This window comes from Micromys minutus (genome assembly GCF_963924665.1).
Source record: "Micromys minutus genome assembly, chromosome: 1".
In the NCBI taxonomy this organism is placed as follows: Eukaryota; Metazoa; Chordata; class Mammalia; order Rodentia; family Muridae; genus Micromys; species Micromys minutus.
In genome coordinates, this window is record NC_137969.1 from 156,731,928 (window position 1) to 156,747,212 (window position 15,285).

At 51.7% G+C, this 15,285-nt stretch overlaps 1 protein-coding gene across 1 annotated transcript in view; it reads right to left on the reverse strand.

Annotated features, from left to right (window-relative positions):
- Positions 1 to 7,627: 7,627 nt before the first annotated feature.
- Positions 7,628 to 15,285, reverse strand: part of KCNK3 (potassium two pore domain channel subfamily K member 3) — a 36,399-nt gene continuing 28,741 nt past the window's right edge. Inside the window, exon 2 of the mRNA XM_080912408.1 lies at positions 7,628 to 10,940. Coding sequence (XP_080768534.1) covers positions 9,994 to 10,940 — 947 coding nt within the window. The 3' untranslated portion in view covers positions 7,628 to 9,993. The remainder of the gene's footprint in view (positions 10,941 to 15,285) is intronic.

Below are 15,285 nucleotides of genomic sequence, written 5' to 3' on the forward strand. Positions count from 1 at the left end.
GAGGGATTGACACTTACAGGCATGGGTGTGGGCTTCTCAATGGAGTGGCACATAGGGGTCTTATTAGGAGCCATATATATAATTTTGGGAGCTGTCAAGTTACCTCTGGAAGGGTTGTTAAATGCCCCTTCTCTTCTCTGGTGAATGAGGTCATGCTGTGGTTCCTCGGGTGCCTAGAATAGGATTACAATCTGATAAGGTAAAACTATGGGTCACAAGGGTTGCACAAGGAATCCTTGTGAAATTTCCAGGGAATTTCCGGTTTGTTGCTGGGAAGGGAGATGGGCCTTACTCAAAGGCTCTATACCCTTAGGAGTTAAGCAGGGCTCACGGCTATGTCTTAAAACACGCTCATCTGAAACAGCTCCCTATAAAAAGAACATTGTTTTCTGTGTAGGCAACCTTCACAGTAAATGTTAATTGTGGTGGGATCCTTCTTTAAAGTGTTAATTTATTTTGTATGTGTATGTAAGTGCAGGAGCACGCATGCTACACAGCACACATGTGGAGATCAGAGGACAACTTATGGGAGTCAGCTCTCTTTGGTTACCTTGTGAGATGCCGAAATCAAATGGTTTTTAGGTTACCCTCTAAGCTTTCTCCCCAGCCCTGTGCCAGAACTCTTGACCTTCAGCTGAAGGAGAATCTTCATCAGACTTGGAGCGGAGAGGCTCTTTTCCTTTCCATGTTCCCTCAGTTTCCCCTTCCTTTCTACCACTCCTCAGAGCCGTATAGCCTTGGATTCAGAGACCTAGTTCTGATACTTATTGGTTAGGTGACCTTGGGCAAGTGACCTTGGCAAGTGAGGTGACCTCCGGATGCCTCTGGTCACATTCCCTCCTGCCGGGGAGGAAGGAGGCTTCCTCCACACCCATGGCCCAGCTTCCACAAGCATTTCCTGAATATAGCTTCCCACACTTCCTAGACCCACAGATGTCAAGTTTCCTGGGGCAGGGTCAACCCTGAGTTTTCTAAGAAGGGTCCTCTGGGCTCTCTGCTCAAGGATAGATACGTTGCTTATGCAAGGAGTTGAGTCTGACTTGGGAAGGCCGAGCAGTGCTCAGAAGTCTGAATGGGATGGAGACTGAGCCCAGCTTATTGACCACGAAGTCTAGATAAGATGGTTGCTGCTGCATTGGCTGGGAGGGCTGAGCTGGGGGAAGAAGTTTTTTCTTTCTTTCTTTCTTTACTTTATTTGGCTCTTGTCTTTTTTTTTTTTTTTTTTTTTTTTTTGGTCAGGGTCTTATGTTATCTAGGCTGGCTCCAACTCTGCTAGGTTGCTGAGGATGACTTTGTGACGTTCTTCTCCTGATCATCCTGTCTCCATCCTCCAAGTGCTAGGATTACAGGTGTGTGCCCGCCACACTCGGTTTATGCAGTAACTGGGGATCAAACTTGGGGTTTTATGCGTGCTCTGCGAACACTTTACTTATATTTCAGCCTGCTGGTCTCAGAAAGTTCAAGTCGTCAACTCAGCTTGTGACATCCCGGGGTCTAGGAAGTGGTGAACATCGCTGGAACCCTCGTCACCTGCCAGCTTTGATTAAACAGACTGTTTTAGAATATCCATAAAAGGAAGAGGTGAGGAGTCAGGCCAGTGACTGTTCACAAAGAACATGCTGGAATAAATGTCATCTGGAATTAAGAGCCTGCTATCTGGTCCTGTCCTCTTTGATATTTTCATCAAAGGCTTGAATAATGGCCCCGCAGGATAGATTATCAAATCAGGGGGAGATGTGGAGCTGGGAGACGGCGGAATCAATGTGTGGTGGGACCAGACTCTGACCCTGGAACATCACAGAGAGCCGGGAGGTCGGTAGAGTCTAAGTGAACAACAGTCTTAGGCCAACACAGAGGAGGCATAGCTTCAGCCCAGCACGGAGGGGCCTGCCCCAGAGGATGTGCAACACACCCCAACATTTTCTCTTACCCTCAAATCTTCCACCAGAACGCACAGCCACGGACAAAAGGTGCTCTGAGTTCTCCACCGACAACTAGCAAGGGCAGAAGGTGGCAAGGGAGGGTGGCTGTGAGTGTAGGGTTCAAACTTGGGGATAAAACCCAGTTGCACGGGAGGCGGGACTCGCTCAAAGACCCCACAAGAAGGAGAGGACTTCTCTTGTCTGGAGGTTGTCCTTGATGAGGCGTGCTGCTCTTTGGTTCCTGTGACGGAGGGCAGGATGGAGCATCATTGGTCTGTAGGCGCTCTCCGGCGTGGTCAGCATGAGAGTCCTGAGTGGGGGCGGGAAGGCGACCGAGGGCAAGCACTGTGGAAAATCAGCTTGGCTTTCTGTGAAAAGGGCTGGGAGAGGCTCCTGAAAGGACTCTGGACCCCAGTGGGTGCCAGCACCTGCATCCTGGCCTCAGAGAGGGTTCTACTGTCTCTTTTGTCGTCCTTCCCAGCTGGCTGTGGAGCAGCCAGAAATAGAAGGAGGGGGTGGAGGAGAACGCATCGCTTCCATGTCTAAGTTCCTTACCCGAGCCTGAGGTTTGGTCTGTCCTGGGAGCAGGGAAAATACCAGTGTTCAGTGGATTTGATGGAAGTTTCCAACCGAACTAGATTGGACAAAGGGTCTACATCAAAGAATAGCACAAATCATTGTGCCTGGCCTTCCGAGTCCTTTAAAAGACAGGAGCAAGAGATGCAAATTAGGCCAGTGGTAAGCCCTGAAGAGAAGATGAACAAAACCCATCCAGCAGCCCTCTTTCTTCCTCCTTGTGGTCCTCCAGGTTTAGACTGTGCAGTATCCCATTACACAAGGGCCTTGGGGTTTTCAATAGCCAGGAGCACAAAATGCACTTGGGTCCATCACCGTCCATGACAAGAGTTCCTTTAGTGGAGGATCCCAGGTTTTCTCAGTAGCCCAGCAAAGCCTTTACCTTTCTCTCTCTTCCATTGTTATTGGGTCTACAATGCTTCCCTAAAGGTCACAAGATGGCTACCACAGTTCTGAAGGGTACATAGAACTGTCTAGTCTACAGGGGCGTTTCTACTCCTCTGATGCCTTCTTACAGGAAGAAGGCCTTTCCCAGCAGTCCCACCAAAGCCATCCCTGAAGACCCTCAAACTGAGACAGGACCTAATGTTGAGGTCACTGGGATCAGCTGAGTCCCTGGGCTTGGGTTTGGAGAAGGACAAGCCTCTGAGAGATGTCAGCAGTCTGTCATCAGGCAGAAGGTTGCAGGAATGGCTCTTGCTTTGATAACTCACAGTCTGCCACAATGTCTCTCACGACAAACTCCATGAGGTCTTGGTGGGCAGTGAACTCAGTGGAGGTAGCTGTCTGAAAGTCAGTGAATGCTTGCCTTGTGTTCCTAGGGAATGGCTTTCAAAGGGTAGGAGGGGAAGAGCACCATTTCCCTGTCGGCTGGGTCTATGCGGCACAGTCAGCCCCGGGGCAGGAGAAACAAGAAAGCAGTCCTTGATAAGGGGGTCCTGCTGATGGGGGCGTCCAGATGTATTCTTACTGGAAAGGGAGCATAACAACTGTGTATTTGACCCAAGAAGGCCTGGAGGTTCCTGTCCACGTGGGGAGCCACTTTGACTTGTTTGGATGATATCATCTGCCCTCCAGTGACAGCCTCAAAACACACAGCTCTTGTCTCAGTGGAAGGAAGATATGATGGTCCTTAGACTTAGTATTTAGTGGGGGAGGGCATCACTCAGAGGTCCTGTGGCCTGGACTGTTCAGCATAGTCTTGCTTGGGGAGGGGCTTAGCAGCAAGGCTGTGGTGCAGTGGGAAGGCTGAGCTCAGTCCCAGGTCCTAGAGGGCACATCCTCCAATCTTTGGGACCTCCTTTGAGAAGGGCCAGAGGACATCTTTACACAGGGCCCTCAGCAGGCAAATGTCTAGGGCCTTGTTCTTTAAATGAAGGCAGAACTCAACTCTTTACTTAAAGGGGGGGAGGAGTGGTAAAATCCAGAGTGAGGCCAGAGGACCTGGCAGACTCTACCCTGGGGCAGCTCTACTCTTCAGAGTTTAGCCCTTGCAGTCGATTGGCACAAGGTCTTTCTAGCCCTGATGTTGGGGAGCTCAAATCTCAGGCCTTCTAGGACGGCAGTGTGACCCTGGAATGAGACCACAGCATTGCATGGCTGAGAATGGCTGTACAAGGTACCCTATTTCCAGGAGCAAGTCGTATAGTGGTAGCCTGGGTCAAAGGCATTTTTGTTCCCTTCTGCTGAGGGCAGGGATCGTTGGCTGAACATTCTACTGACAGGGTGAAGTAGGTGAAGAGTCCTTTACTTTCTGTCCCTGTTTGCCAATGACTTCTTGGAACCGGGTCCACCTGGATCCTCCTTAAGCTTGGGACCTGTCCAGCCCTCTGAGAATCTGTAAACAACAGGGCACTGGCTGTCTCAGATCCCTAAGGACCTGACCGCTGTCCTGGCCCAGCACAGCAGCCACTAAGGAGACATTTTAGGTTCTGTTCAGTGCCTCTGATACAAAGTTCTATAACCTTGGTAGCAAGGTGAGACCTTATCTTTCTGGTCAGGGTGTCAACTCATGTTTAAATTACAGTGTTGTCCTTGTGGTCAAATGCTGTCAACTTGGACTCTCCAGGTGTATGCACCACTGATTAAAGGGGATCAAAGATACTAGCGCCATCAGAACCCCATCCATGAGTCTTCTATGCCGCTGGGAGACAAGGGGATATGAGTCTTCGAGTTTGGCCAGATGTGATGTAAATTTCCAGCATCAAAGTGACTCAACTCCAGGATTAGAACTTTCCTCCAAAGTCAGAAGCAGAGGAGCCAGGGTTTTGCCTCTGTGTGTGTGTGTGTGTGTGTGTGTGGGGGGGGAGAGAGAGAGAGAGAGAGAGAGAGAGAGAGAGAGAGAGAACTAGGTGTGTATGTGTTGACAAGCCAGGTTCTATGGCTACTAACCCTGGTTTCACCATCATCTTGTTTCATGAGCTTGGACCTATTATTTCTTTTCTGTGAACCCAGTTCCTGTCTTGGGTGCTGGTCTTCTGATCTGGGCATCTGCTTCTGCACACGTCTATTTCTGTCTGTCTTGGTCGGGAGGGTAGGGGAAGCTGAAGGGCTGTTGCAGCATCACAGGAGGACACTGAGTCTACCCAAAGCTGGGCTTGTTAGGTTGTGGGGCAGAGGGAAGGAGGGTCTCATACTCCTCGACAGCTAAACCTTTTCTAATGACAGTCATCACTGCCAGGCAGCATCCAATGTCTACCATTAGCCCTGGTCCCATGCTCAGCTTTGCTACCAACTCGCTGCCTGCTTTTAGACCAGTGGGCCGGCTGCTCTGAACCTTTTTATTTTATTTGTTTGAGTTGGTACATAAAGAGCTTTGCTAATGTATTTCATGTGGTTACAGCTGCCGTTACAGATGGCTTACCAATTATTTAAGTTCATATTTACCTGTTTCATTCTCGAGAACTTTATGTACCGCAGATTGACCTTAAAGTCATTATGTAGCCCAGGATGACCTTGAACTCCTGATCCTTCTACCTCCATCTCCCAAGTGCTAGGATTATAGGCATGCAATGCCTTTCGGCAGTGCTAGATATCAAGCATTGGGCTTTGTGCATGTGAGGCAAGCATTCTGTGAATTGAGCTACATGCATAGCATCTACACTTTCTTTAGAATATAGTTGAGGATAAGAGGGGAGGATGGGACTGATTTCTCTATCAATGATATTGTGACAGCCGAGGAGGTCCTGAAGCGTGCCCTGAAGGTCTGGGATGTGAAGAAGTAACTATCAGGCAAACAGAGGATCTGGTATGGAATGAGTTTGAGTGGCACTCAAAACGAGCAGTGGTTTTGCTGCAGGACTTCTAAGAACTTTTACTAAACAATTTTGTGGACTTCCAATAGTGGGTGACACATGCATCCTTCTACCAAATTCACTAGAACAAGGACTACCCTTCTCTTCCTTCTTGGTGTTTTGAGACAGGCTATAGGCAGGCTGACCTCAAACGCACACCAGTCTTCCCACCTTAGCCTTCTGCGATGGGGATTGTAGGTGTGAATCACCAAGCCCAGCTAAGCACTTTCATGAGTTGCCTGTGAGACACTTAGAGGGGAGCTGCCACTGCACCCCTCTTTTCTCTCGGCTCCCAGGAAGCCCGTTCCTACTGATGCTCACCCCGAGTCATTTGTTCCCACTCCCTCTCCTGTGCAGGTTTTCGATGTCCATTTTCCTTTCAGTTCAGGCAGCCGCAGAGGTGAGGAGGTCAGGGGTTGGCAGTTAGAAGATCTCATGTTAGTTCTGGGGAGCTCAGGGTGAGACTGGGGTGCAGGTCCCCTCTAGGAATCCCTGCTACATTTGTTTGTGACACTTTGTCCAGACGATGTTGAAAGTAGGGCGAGAGCCATCATGTTTTTGTTTTGCAAAGTACTGCTTAAGAAAGTAGGAGTGACCCTGTGCAGGACACCACTGACCTGAAGGACCCACCTCGTCGAGCTGTGAGAGGCAGGAGCGCAGGCCTTTGAGCTTTGATTGGGATAAAGTAGTTTTAGGAGGGGGTGAGCCAGGGTTTTACTGTGCCCACACTGAGGCCAGTAGATCACCAAGAAACATACCATAGAACCTGCCTCTTGTTACTTCAAGGGATGACCAGGGATTCATCCCAGGGAGGCTGGTGCATCCTAGAGAGGGCACAGGTTTTATTTGAACCCAGAACCTCCCCACGAATATGTCCCAGCATCTCTCATCTCACCTCACCTCTTTAGTTGGTCTAAGTAGGTAGATGGGAAGATTAAGGAAGCATGTCTCTGGTCCCATGTCCCTTTTTCTCTAATGTGTGTCAATTTGGAGATAGCAAGCTATCTGTGGGGAAAGAGAATCAACCACGTAGGTCACGGTGGCATTTATAGCAAGAAATAGAATGGATATGCACATCCTGAATGTGGTAGGGTAGTTGTGAGTCATGGCATGCAGAGAGAATTTGGTGCCAAAGGTCTTACTATGGTTCATGCTCAGGGGAGCCTGGAGGCCCTTGGCTAGTTGGTTCAGGCGTTGTCACCAATTAGAGTGCATCTGCTTTCTATACATCTGTCCTGGACTCTGAGGTCCATTCCCAAGCCTGAGGTGTACCTCTAGACCATTAAAAAGACACCCTAAGAAAAAGTATTTGTGATGTTCCCATCTTTGAAAGTAATATTGTGTGTGTGTGTGTGTGTGTGTGTGTGTGTGTGTGTGAGGTTACCAGGGGATGTCACTCCTAGAAGCCGGAGGTATGTCCTATTTGATTCTGCAGGCCAGGTGAGGAGAGAAAGCGGGAATCCACCAGCTTTGCTTCTTACCCTAGGCTGCCATTTGTGGTTGTGTGACTCAGGGCAAGTTGACTTGCCCTCTTGCCCTCATTTACTATGTACAGAGGGAGAAAAGGACCCAGTCATTTCTCAGGTCCTGTTCTTGTAGTTTTCTTTTTCTGGGAAGATGCTGAAGAGCTCTGGATCTTCTGAGAAAATCCCAAAGGGAAGCCAGGGTTGACTCTACACAAGAAACCGAACCCAGAGCAGTCTGATAAGCCGGAGGGGAACCCACTAGCCAGGTTCGTTGACGTTGGTGGGACAGTGAATGGCTGGGCAGTAATTAGGGTGACCAATGACAGAGGAGTGGGAACCAGAGCCTGGTCTCCATGGACAGCATTTATTAGGCGCCATTCTCAGTGTGAAGACAGATGGGCAGGGGCTGCTGAGGGGGGGCCAGGGCAGCCACAGCCTGGGGACTTAGGGGCTGCCCGGGTGGGTGTGGGGATGTCACCCACACATATTGCATATTCTGTGGCAGTGTGCCCAGGCATAAGGCATTGGGGAAGCAGAAAGGCTGCCTGCAGTGGGAGGGGGTGAGACAGGAAGTGACAGTGGTCTTCTAGTTCCCTAGGTTAGACCCTACAGGAGACCAGCAGTCCCCCTTGCTTAGACCCCTAGGGCCACTCTGCTGCCTTCCCCACCCTCTCTGTAACTTTGGTTGTGGCTCCCTCGGATCTGACGGGACTTGACCCCTCGAGGGCAGGGTCACACACAGGACAGAGGCAGCCAGCACTGCCTCCAGCCCGACAAAAACACAGACAGCACCTCTCCAGCTCCTAGGTCCCATTTCCCTTGGCACATGGGCCAGCTCCTCCACACGGACACTGGATACACACAAGCCAGATTCTCCTACCTAAGGATTCCCCAGGACCTGGAGGACATGGTGGGGCTCTCTCTCTCGCTCCCCAAATGGTGAGGTTGGCCTTACTCAGCAGTGTGGAGCTAGGTCTGGGAACAGTGAGTGGCAGGGAGAGGTTTCCCTTCCTCCTCTTCATGGTAGTGGGGATGAAACTCAGGGCTATACCCAGAGCCCCACACATACTCTGCTGTTGTCCTGGGCACCTTCCCATTTCCAGCTTGTCCCCTGTAGCAAGCCACCCCTCCACCCAGGCTGCAGGTAGAGGAGGTAGAGGGCATACCAGGTCCAATATCTTCTTCCCTTTAGAGGGGTGTTCCTGGCTACAGTGGAAGTCTTACTCTAGAACTTAGGATGCACGTACCTTGACTTCTAGGCCAGGGGTACTGTCCCAGGATATACCTGTCAGCTGTCTGGGCTGCTCTGCCCAATCCCTGAACTCTCAAACGTTCCAATTTCTGGCTTTTAGTCCATGAGACTCAGTCCTGCTTACCTTGGTCCCAAGGAATTCCCTGCGTGCGAACAGAGACAAGGGTCCATTTAGAGCCACAGTCTCTGGGCTAAAGAGTACCAGAGGCAGAGCCTGGCAGTGGCTCAGGCAGGGGCTTTGGATTCTGGTTTAGACCCCAGCTGCCTGCACAATGCTGCGGAGCTGCCTGCAGGGGCTTTGCTTCCGAGAGCAGGCTGAGTCTGAAGAGCACTTGGGCCGGGAACGAGCCTGCAGGTTCGTTCCCCTTCAAGACACCCCGGGCAAGTACATTTTTTTTTTAAACCTGTTTTCCTCTTCTGAAAAAATGGCCATAAGAACCACCCAGGTGACTTAACCAGAGTGTTATTACACTCAAATGAATGAGGAGGTGGGACGGGGTTTCCGGAGCTAAAAAATTTTTTAAAAAATCACTAAAAAACGAAAGAGTAGATGAGCAAGCTGCAGCCAGGGACAGCAAAGGGGAGTCTACATTTCAGATTCCAAGTGCAGTCCTGAAGGCTGGAGTCTCCCAGGGGCCCCCGAGAATGTTCCCAGACTCCAGGTAGCTCACCTACTGATAACCACCCTGCAGAGGGGGAAGCCAGTTTCTGCACTCCCCCGGCTCTAACATCTGTGGCCTGCCCTTATCTTTTTCTATCTTTTTCTTTTTCTATCTTGCCCTCTGGGGACTAGCTTTAGGGACTGCTGGGGTTTCCTTTTTTTCTTCTTCTTCTTCCATAACTGCATAGCCATGCAAAAAACAGAAGGGAGCGCACACATAAGGTAGTGGAAGGCTGGGAGACATGGCCGGGAAATGAGAGAGCCAGGTGGGACTGAGTGGGGGTGACCTGGACAAAGACACCTTGGGCTTTGGAGAGCCCAGGGGAGGTATGAGTAGAGATGAGAGAGAGAGAGAGAGAGAGAGAGAGAGAGAGAGAGAGAGAGAGAGAGAGAGAGAGAGAGAGAGAGAGAGAGATCGATCAAACCAAAACAGAAAACAAAAAACCCGAGAAGTTAGTTCCCTCAGGAGGTGAGGGGTCTGGGGCCCAGCATGGCCTCTGAGGACTGGGGAGCTTCTCAGCAGCTCCCCACGGCTGCTTCCCCACGTCTCCCCACCCCCTAAGTTTCACATTTCCCGGAATTCTTCGGCTCCGATGAGGGTTCCAAGGGTCCTCAGAGCCCAGCCTCCTGCTGGCTGGTGAAAGCCCGCATAGTTGGAGATTCAGGGGCTGGGGACTAGTAGAGGTGGCGGTGGTGATGGGCTGGGGACTTCCCATGGGGCCCGAAGGCGTCTTTGAGGGGGGCCTCCTGGCCAACTCCTGCGTCTTCTGCAGGCAGGTTCCCCACCTCGCTGGCTCACAGGTGCTCCAGGTCTGGCTGTGGGTCACACCGAGCTCCTGCGCTTCATGAGGCCGCGGAAGGTAGCCAGGCTGTGCAGGCCCGTGGACACTGAGCTGATGGCCGAGCGCTGCGTCCCGCTGCACAGGCAAGGGTGCGAGGGCGTGTCGCTGTAGCGGCCACCGCCTCCCGGCGACGAGTGGCTGTGCTCCACGCACGTGTCGGACGTGGAGAGGTCCCGCGGGATGATCATGGGGATGGAGTACTGCATTTTCTCGCGGCTCTTGTACCAGAGGCACGAGCACATGGACTGGAAGTGCAGCACCTCGGCGTAGACATTGCGGAAGCCGCTGCCACCTACGCCCACGCCCACGCCGCCTGCGGCCGCCGGGCAGGTGACTGGGTCGCGGGGACGCACGCCGTCGCCCAGGCTACCGCTTAGGCAGCTCAGGCCACCCAGGCCGCCAGCCTGGCCGTTGTGCGTGAGCAGCGCGCGGTGCTCCGCATCACGCTTCTCGTCCTCGGCGTTCATGGTCATGAATCGCAGCACCACGAGGTTGAGGAAGGCGCCGATGACCGTGAGGCCCGTGAGGATGTACACGAAGCTGAAGGCCACGTACTGCGGCTGCGTCTGCAGCGCCTGGTCCTTCTGCAGCGCCACGTAGTCGCCAAAGCCGATGGTGGTGAGGGTGATGAAGCAGTAGTAATAGGCCTGGAAGAAGGTCCAGCGCTCGTAGTAGGAGAAGGCAGCAGCGCCGATGCACAGCGTGCTGATGCACGACACGAAACCGATGAGCACCATGTTGGCCATGGACACCTCGGCGTGCCGCATGCCCAGCCCCCTCTTGGCACGGTGCAGCAGGTACCTCACGAAGGTGTTGATGCGTTCACCCAGGCTCTGGAACATGACTAGTGTGAGCGGGATGCCCAGCAGCGCGTAGAACATGCAGAACACCTTGCCTCCGTCCGTGCTGGGCGCCGCATGACCATAGCCTGGAGAGATGGGGAGAGGAGAGAAAGCACAGGCTGTGGGGCTGGCCTGGCAGAGGTCCCTCCTTCTCTGCCTGTCCCCTTTCCTTCCCACCTTGCAGGTTTTGGATTTGCCTTTCCCCAATTCTCCCACTTCTTTCTTTGCTAGGGTTTAGATATGTAGCCATGGCTAGCTTGGATCTCTGAATTTGTAGACCAGACTTTTTTTTTTTTAAAGATGTATGTATGTATGTATGTATGTATGTATGTATGTATGTATGTACTTATTTATTTAATGTATGAGTACACTATAGCTGTCTTCAGACACACCAGAAGAGGACATCAGATCCCATTACAGATGGTTGTGAGCCACCATGTGGTTGCTGGGATTTGAACTCAGGACCTCTGGAAGATCAACCCCTGAGCCATCTCTCCTTCTAAGTGCTAGGGTAACAGGCTTGCACCCCATGTCTGACACCACCTGTCTAATGAGCCTGTTTTTCCACACGTGGCCACGTCCTGCACTTTGGGCTAACCTTTTGTTTGTAACACTGGAAACGCTCGGATGATGATTCTAGAAGGCTGAGACTTTCCAGGTCACATTGCCTGGAAGTTTAGCAATCCGAGTTTGAACTTGAATCTGCTTTCTTGAAAACATGAGTGTCTGCTGCCTCTTGGGAGGCACTGGTCCTGCTTCTGCTGGAAGGTTTGTCGGCGGGCAGGAGATAATGTATGGATGTGACTAGCAGGTAGTCAGATGAGAGCTGGCTTCCTGTCTAATACCGTGGGCTCTGCCATGCTCCCTGGCCTTTGTGGTCCTCAGTGTCCGTGACTCTGAGGGCAGGTGGCTGGCTGGGGTGGCTTCTGACATGGTGATTCAGTGTGGGGGGAGGGAAACTGAGATGCACAAGGCGTCTTCATGGTTTCTCTGCTGCAGCCAAACTTATTGGTGGTGGTGCGGTGGCCACTGGCAACCTGCAATTTTCCTGGGCAGCTGGTCTAGCAATGGCCCAACCCTATCCCCACAGCTGAAGTAATAAGTACTCCAGGGTTTCCACCCTGTCTGAGGCTGGGGTCTTCTCATGTATTTGGTACATGAATAGGTTCTGTCATGTGTGTACCTGTATAGGAGTGTCCATGTGTGCATATGTGTGTGCATACATGTGTGTTTGTGAGTGTTTATATATGTATGCATGCACATGCCTGTGTGCATGTGCAAGTGCTCATGTGACATCACCCTTGGCAGGGCAGGGGTCCCGAGTGTCCTTCAGGCATGCTCCCATCAGCAGCGACCGTCTCTAAGGCCCTGTCCTCTTCTGCCCCCACCCTGCACATTTGGACTTGTTCTACTCTTCCAATGTGGGAGCCAAGCAGAGTCAGACCCGCCCCTCTGAGCAGCCAGTGACTCGTGACGAATGCCTGTGACCGCAGCGTGTGGGAGACTGAGGCAGGAGAGTCAGATTCAGAAAAGCAGTCTGAGCTACAAACCCTTCTCAAAACAGCAACAACAGCAAAATCTTCCTGGCTATTGGGGTTGGGGTGATGAGGAGTTGGGAAGGACCTTGGATGAGAACCAGAAGCCTTGGGCACAAGTTCTGGCCTCATCACAGTGGTTTTGTGACCTCGAACAAATGATTCTCTCTCTCTCTCTCTCTCTCTCTCTCTCTCATCATGTCTCTTTGAAACGAAATCTGTTCTGGCCACGTGCTTCTCCCATCAGACCAGTGAACATAAGCACTTCAGCTTTTATTAAGAGAATTATGAGAATGAAAGAATGTGGGTGGAATTTCCAAGTTTTTTTCTTTTCTGGATCTTAGAAAATCTCAACCAACCATGGCTTCTTCCAGGTAGTTTTCCTGCATTTCTTCTAGCTGAAAGTAATTAGTGCTTTCTCTGGGTAGTTCTGAGAGGGCTTATACATGAACTTCAGGTCTCCCAACTACATAAAGCTAAACACTAACTTGAAGGGAGCCCCAGTGAGCCTGTAATGGTCCCCTCTAACTTTTACCTTCCAAGGGAGTCCAAATATACACATCACAACTACATTTCAGACCACGATATTGTGAGCATTGCCTGATCTGAGTTCAGATTCTTTCATCTCTATAAGACAGTTCTGAGCCTTAGTTTTCACATCTGTTAAATGGGGCTAATATATCACTCGCAGCAAGGACTTTGGAGGAATAAATGAGATAATGTATTGATGCACTTAGCCTAGAGCCTGGTACGTCTCAAATGCCCAACAATAGCACCCTAATTAATAATGAAGGAGGTGGCAGAGTATTCTCACATTTCCAAGAGATCACCCGGCTTGGGAGTAGCTGCATTCCAGTGTAGCCACTTCTGCCAGCCTAGGGCTGACCGTTAAGAGTTCTAAAGCCCAGAGAGGTCTGGGAACTGATGTTTGTGGGGGTAGGGGGAGGTGAAGTGTTTAAGACTGTCCTTAGAATGGCTTCCCTGCCCCCACTGTGGCATTTGGCAGTGGCTGTGCCCCTTCTGCGTGGGGCTGTGCCGCTGAGCTGTTGAACCGTGGTGCCTGGCCCGTCCACACGCCAGTAGGGTGAGAACAGATTGTGCACACCAGCTCGGCTCCACAGCCATCCACAACTCACCTCGACAGCTGGGCATGCTACCAGCCAGCTCAGCTTCTCACCCTGTCCCTTCCTGTCCCCCAGACCAGCACCACCCAGGGTACAGAGCCCCCCACTCCTCTCTGGCTATGACACTAGAGACAGAGCTCTACACAGTGTACAGTGTGGTAATGCCCCAGCTGTGTGACCCTGGGCAAATTGCTTTCTGTCTCTGGGCTCATTTGCCTTGTCTGTACTTGGGGTCCAGGTCTGTGACCTAATGCTGTTATTCTGTGTCCTAAGGGCTTGTACAATCTGCCTCAGGAAGTAAAGGAGGCAAATGGCTTGGGGGTAGCTTTCTGGAGTCTGTGGAATGTTCAACTGGAAAATCACCTGAAAACACAGACTCTGTGTGTGTGTGTGTGTGTTCTGGGCTCCATTAAAGACTTCATGAACACCCAGTGCCCATCTGCCTGGCTTCTTTCGCCTGGCTAGGCTGCTTACAGAACAGCTCTCCTGCTCCACCCTGCTGCCTGTGGCTTGAGCACTGCCCTGGAACCTCACCTGGTACCCAGAAGTGCCTCTATTTCCCCTACAGTGCTCCTCCCCTTCATCCTCTGCTCCTGCCAAGCTCCTCATGCCCGAGAGAGGAGCAGCACTACTCCGAGCCTACCTTTAGCAGTAAGTACACCCCCAACTTGGTAACTCTCACATCCAGTGGAGTGACTCATCCTGGCCTGACCAGAGGCTCTTACTAGGGGCAGAGCCAGTGCTTGACCACTGTGGGGCAGATGGCCAGGCTTTTAATTTTGCCCTCGTGAACATCCCCCGAGGTCATTCTTGTGACATGTGACTGACTCTGTTTTGCAGCTGGAGTGGAGAAGTCTTGGAGGGTCCTTTGGAGGACTATGGCCCCTAGGCATTTTTCACTCTGTACCCCTGCCATTGCCATTTCAGGAGGGGAAACTGAGGCCCAGAGAGAAGTGCCTTCCAGGTGAAGCCTCAGCAGCAGGTGTTATCTTGAGCCAGCTGAGGTATCTTGGGGCTGAGGGTGAGCATGCCTGTCCCTTTGTCTGTCTTACTGTCACTGGATAAAAGGGCAAAGTAGCCAAGAGGACCTGCTGACGTGGGTGCCTATCATAGAGGACTGCCAGCTAGGGTGGAGCCAGTCCCTGGGGACCCTGGACTTCTGGGAAGTCACCGGGAGTTTGGCCAACCCTGTCCCCCTGCAGCAGAGCAGCAGCGTGCCTAGTTTGGCTTTGCAAGGGAAAAGGTAAAAAGAATTACCCATTGCTGCCTCCTCAAGTCTCTGGCTAGGGGGCGTGGCTCTGCTGGTCCCTCTGGACACCAACACACACAGGGGCTGCTCTCTGAGGCTGATTCTTTTTGGGTGCCCTCTCTCAGTCCCTCTTGGGTCACACAGCCAGAACTCATATCTTGGGCATAGACTCTGGTGGCTGCCTCCCTGAGTACTCACTGGGGCTGTCCCTGTCTTCTCTCCCCTTCTACCATTCTGAATCCGCCACAGATGTAGGTAAAGGAGGAGCAGAGTGGCTTGCTCAGGCCTAGGGGTTGTAGCGATATGACGAGGGTATAGCCCAGGATTCTAGATGATAGAACCGGAGTCCTGGCTGCTGCTGGACACGTTCGGTTGTGGCCAAAGCTCTACCCACTCGGTCAGCGCATGACTCTTCATAGGAACTGACTTAGATCATAGAGATGGGTCTGGGCACCAGAGTCACCAGGATCAGCAAGATAGCTCAGTGTGTAAAGGTATTTGCAAGCCTGATGTGGTCCTGATT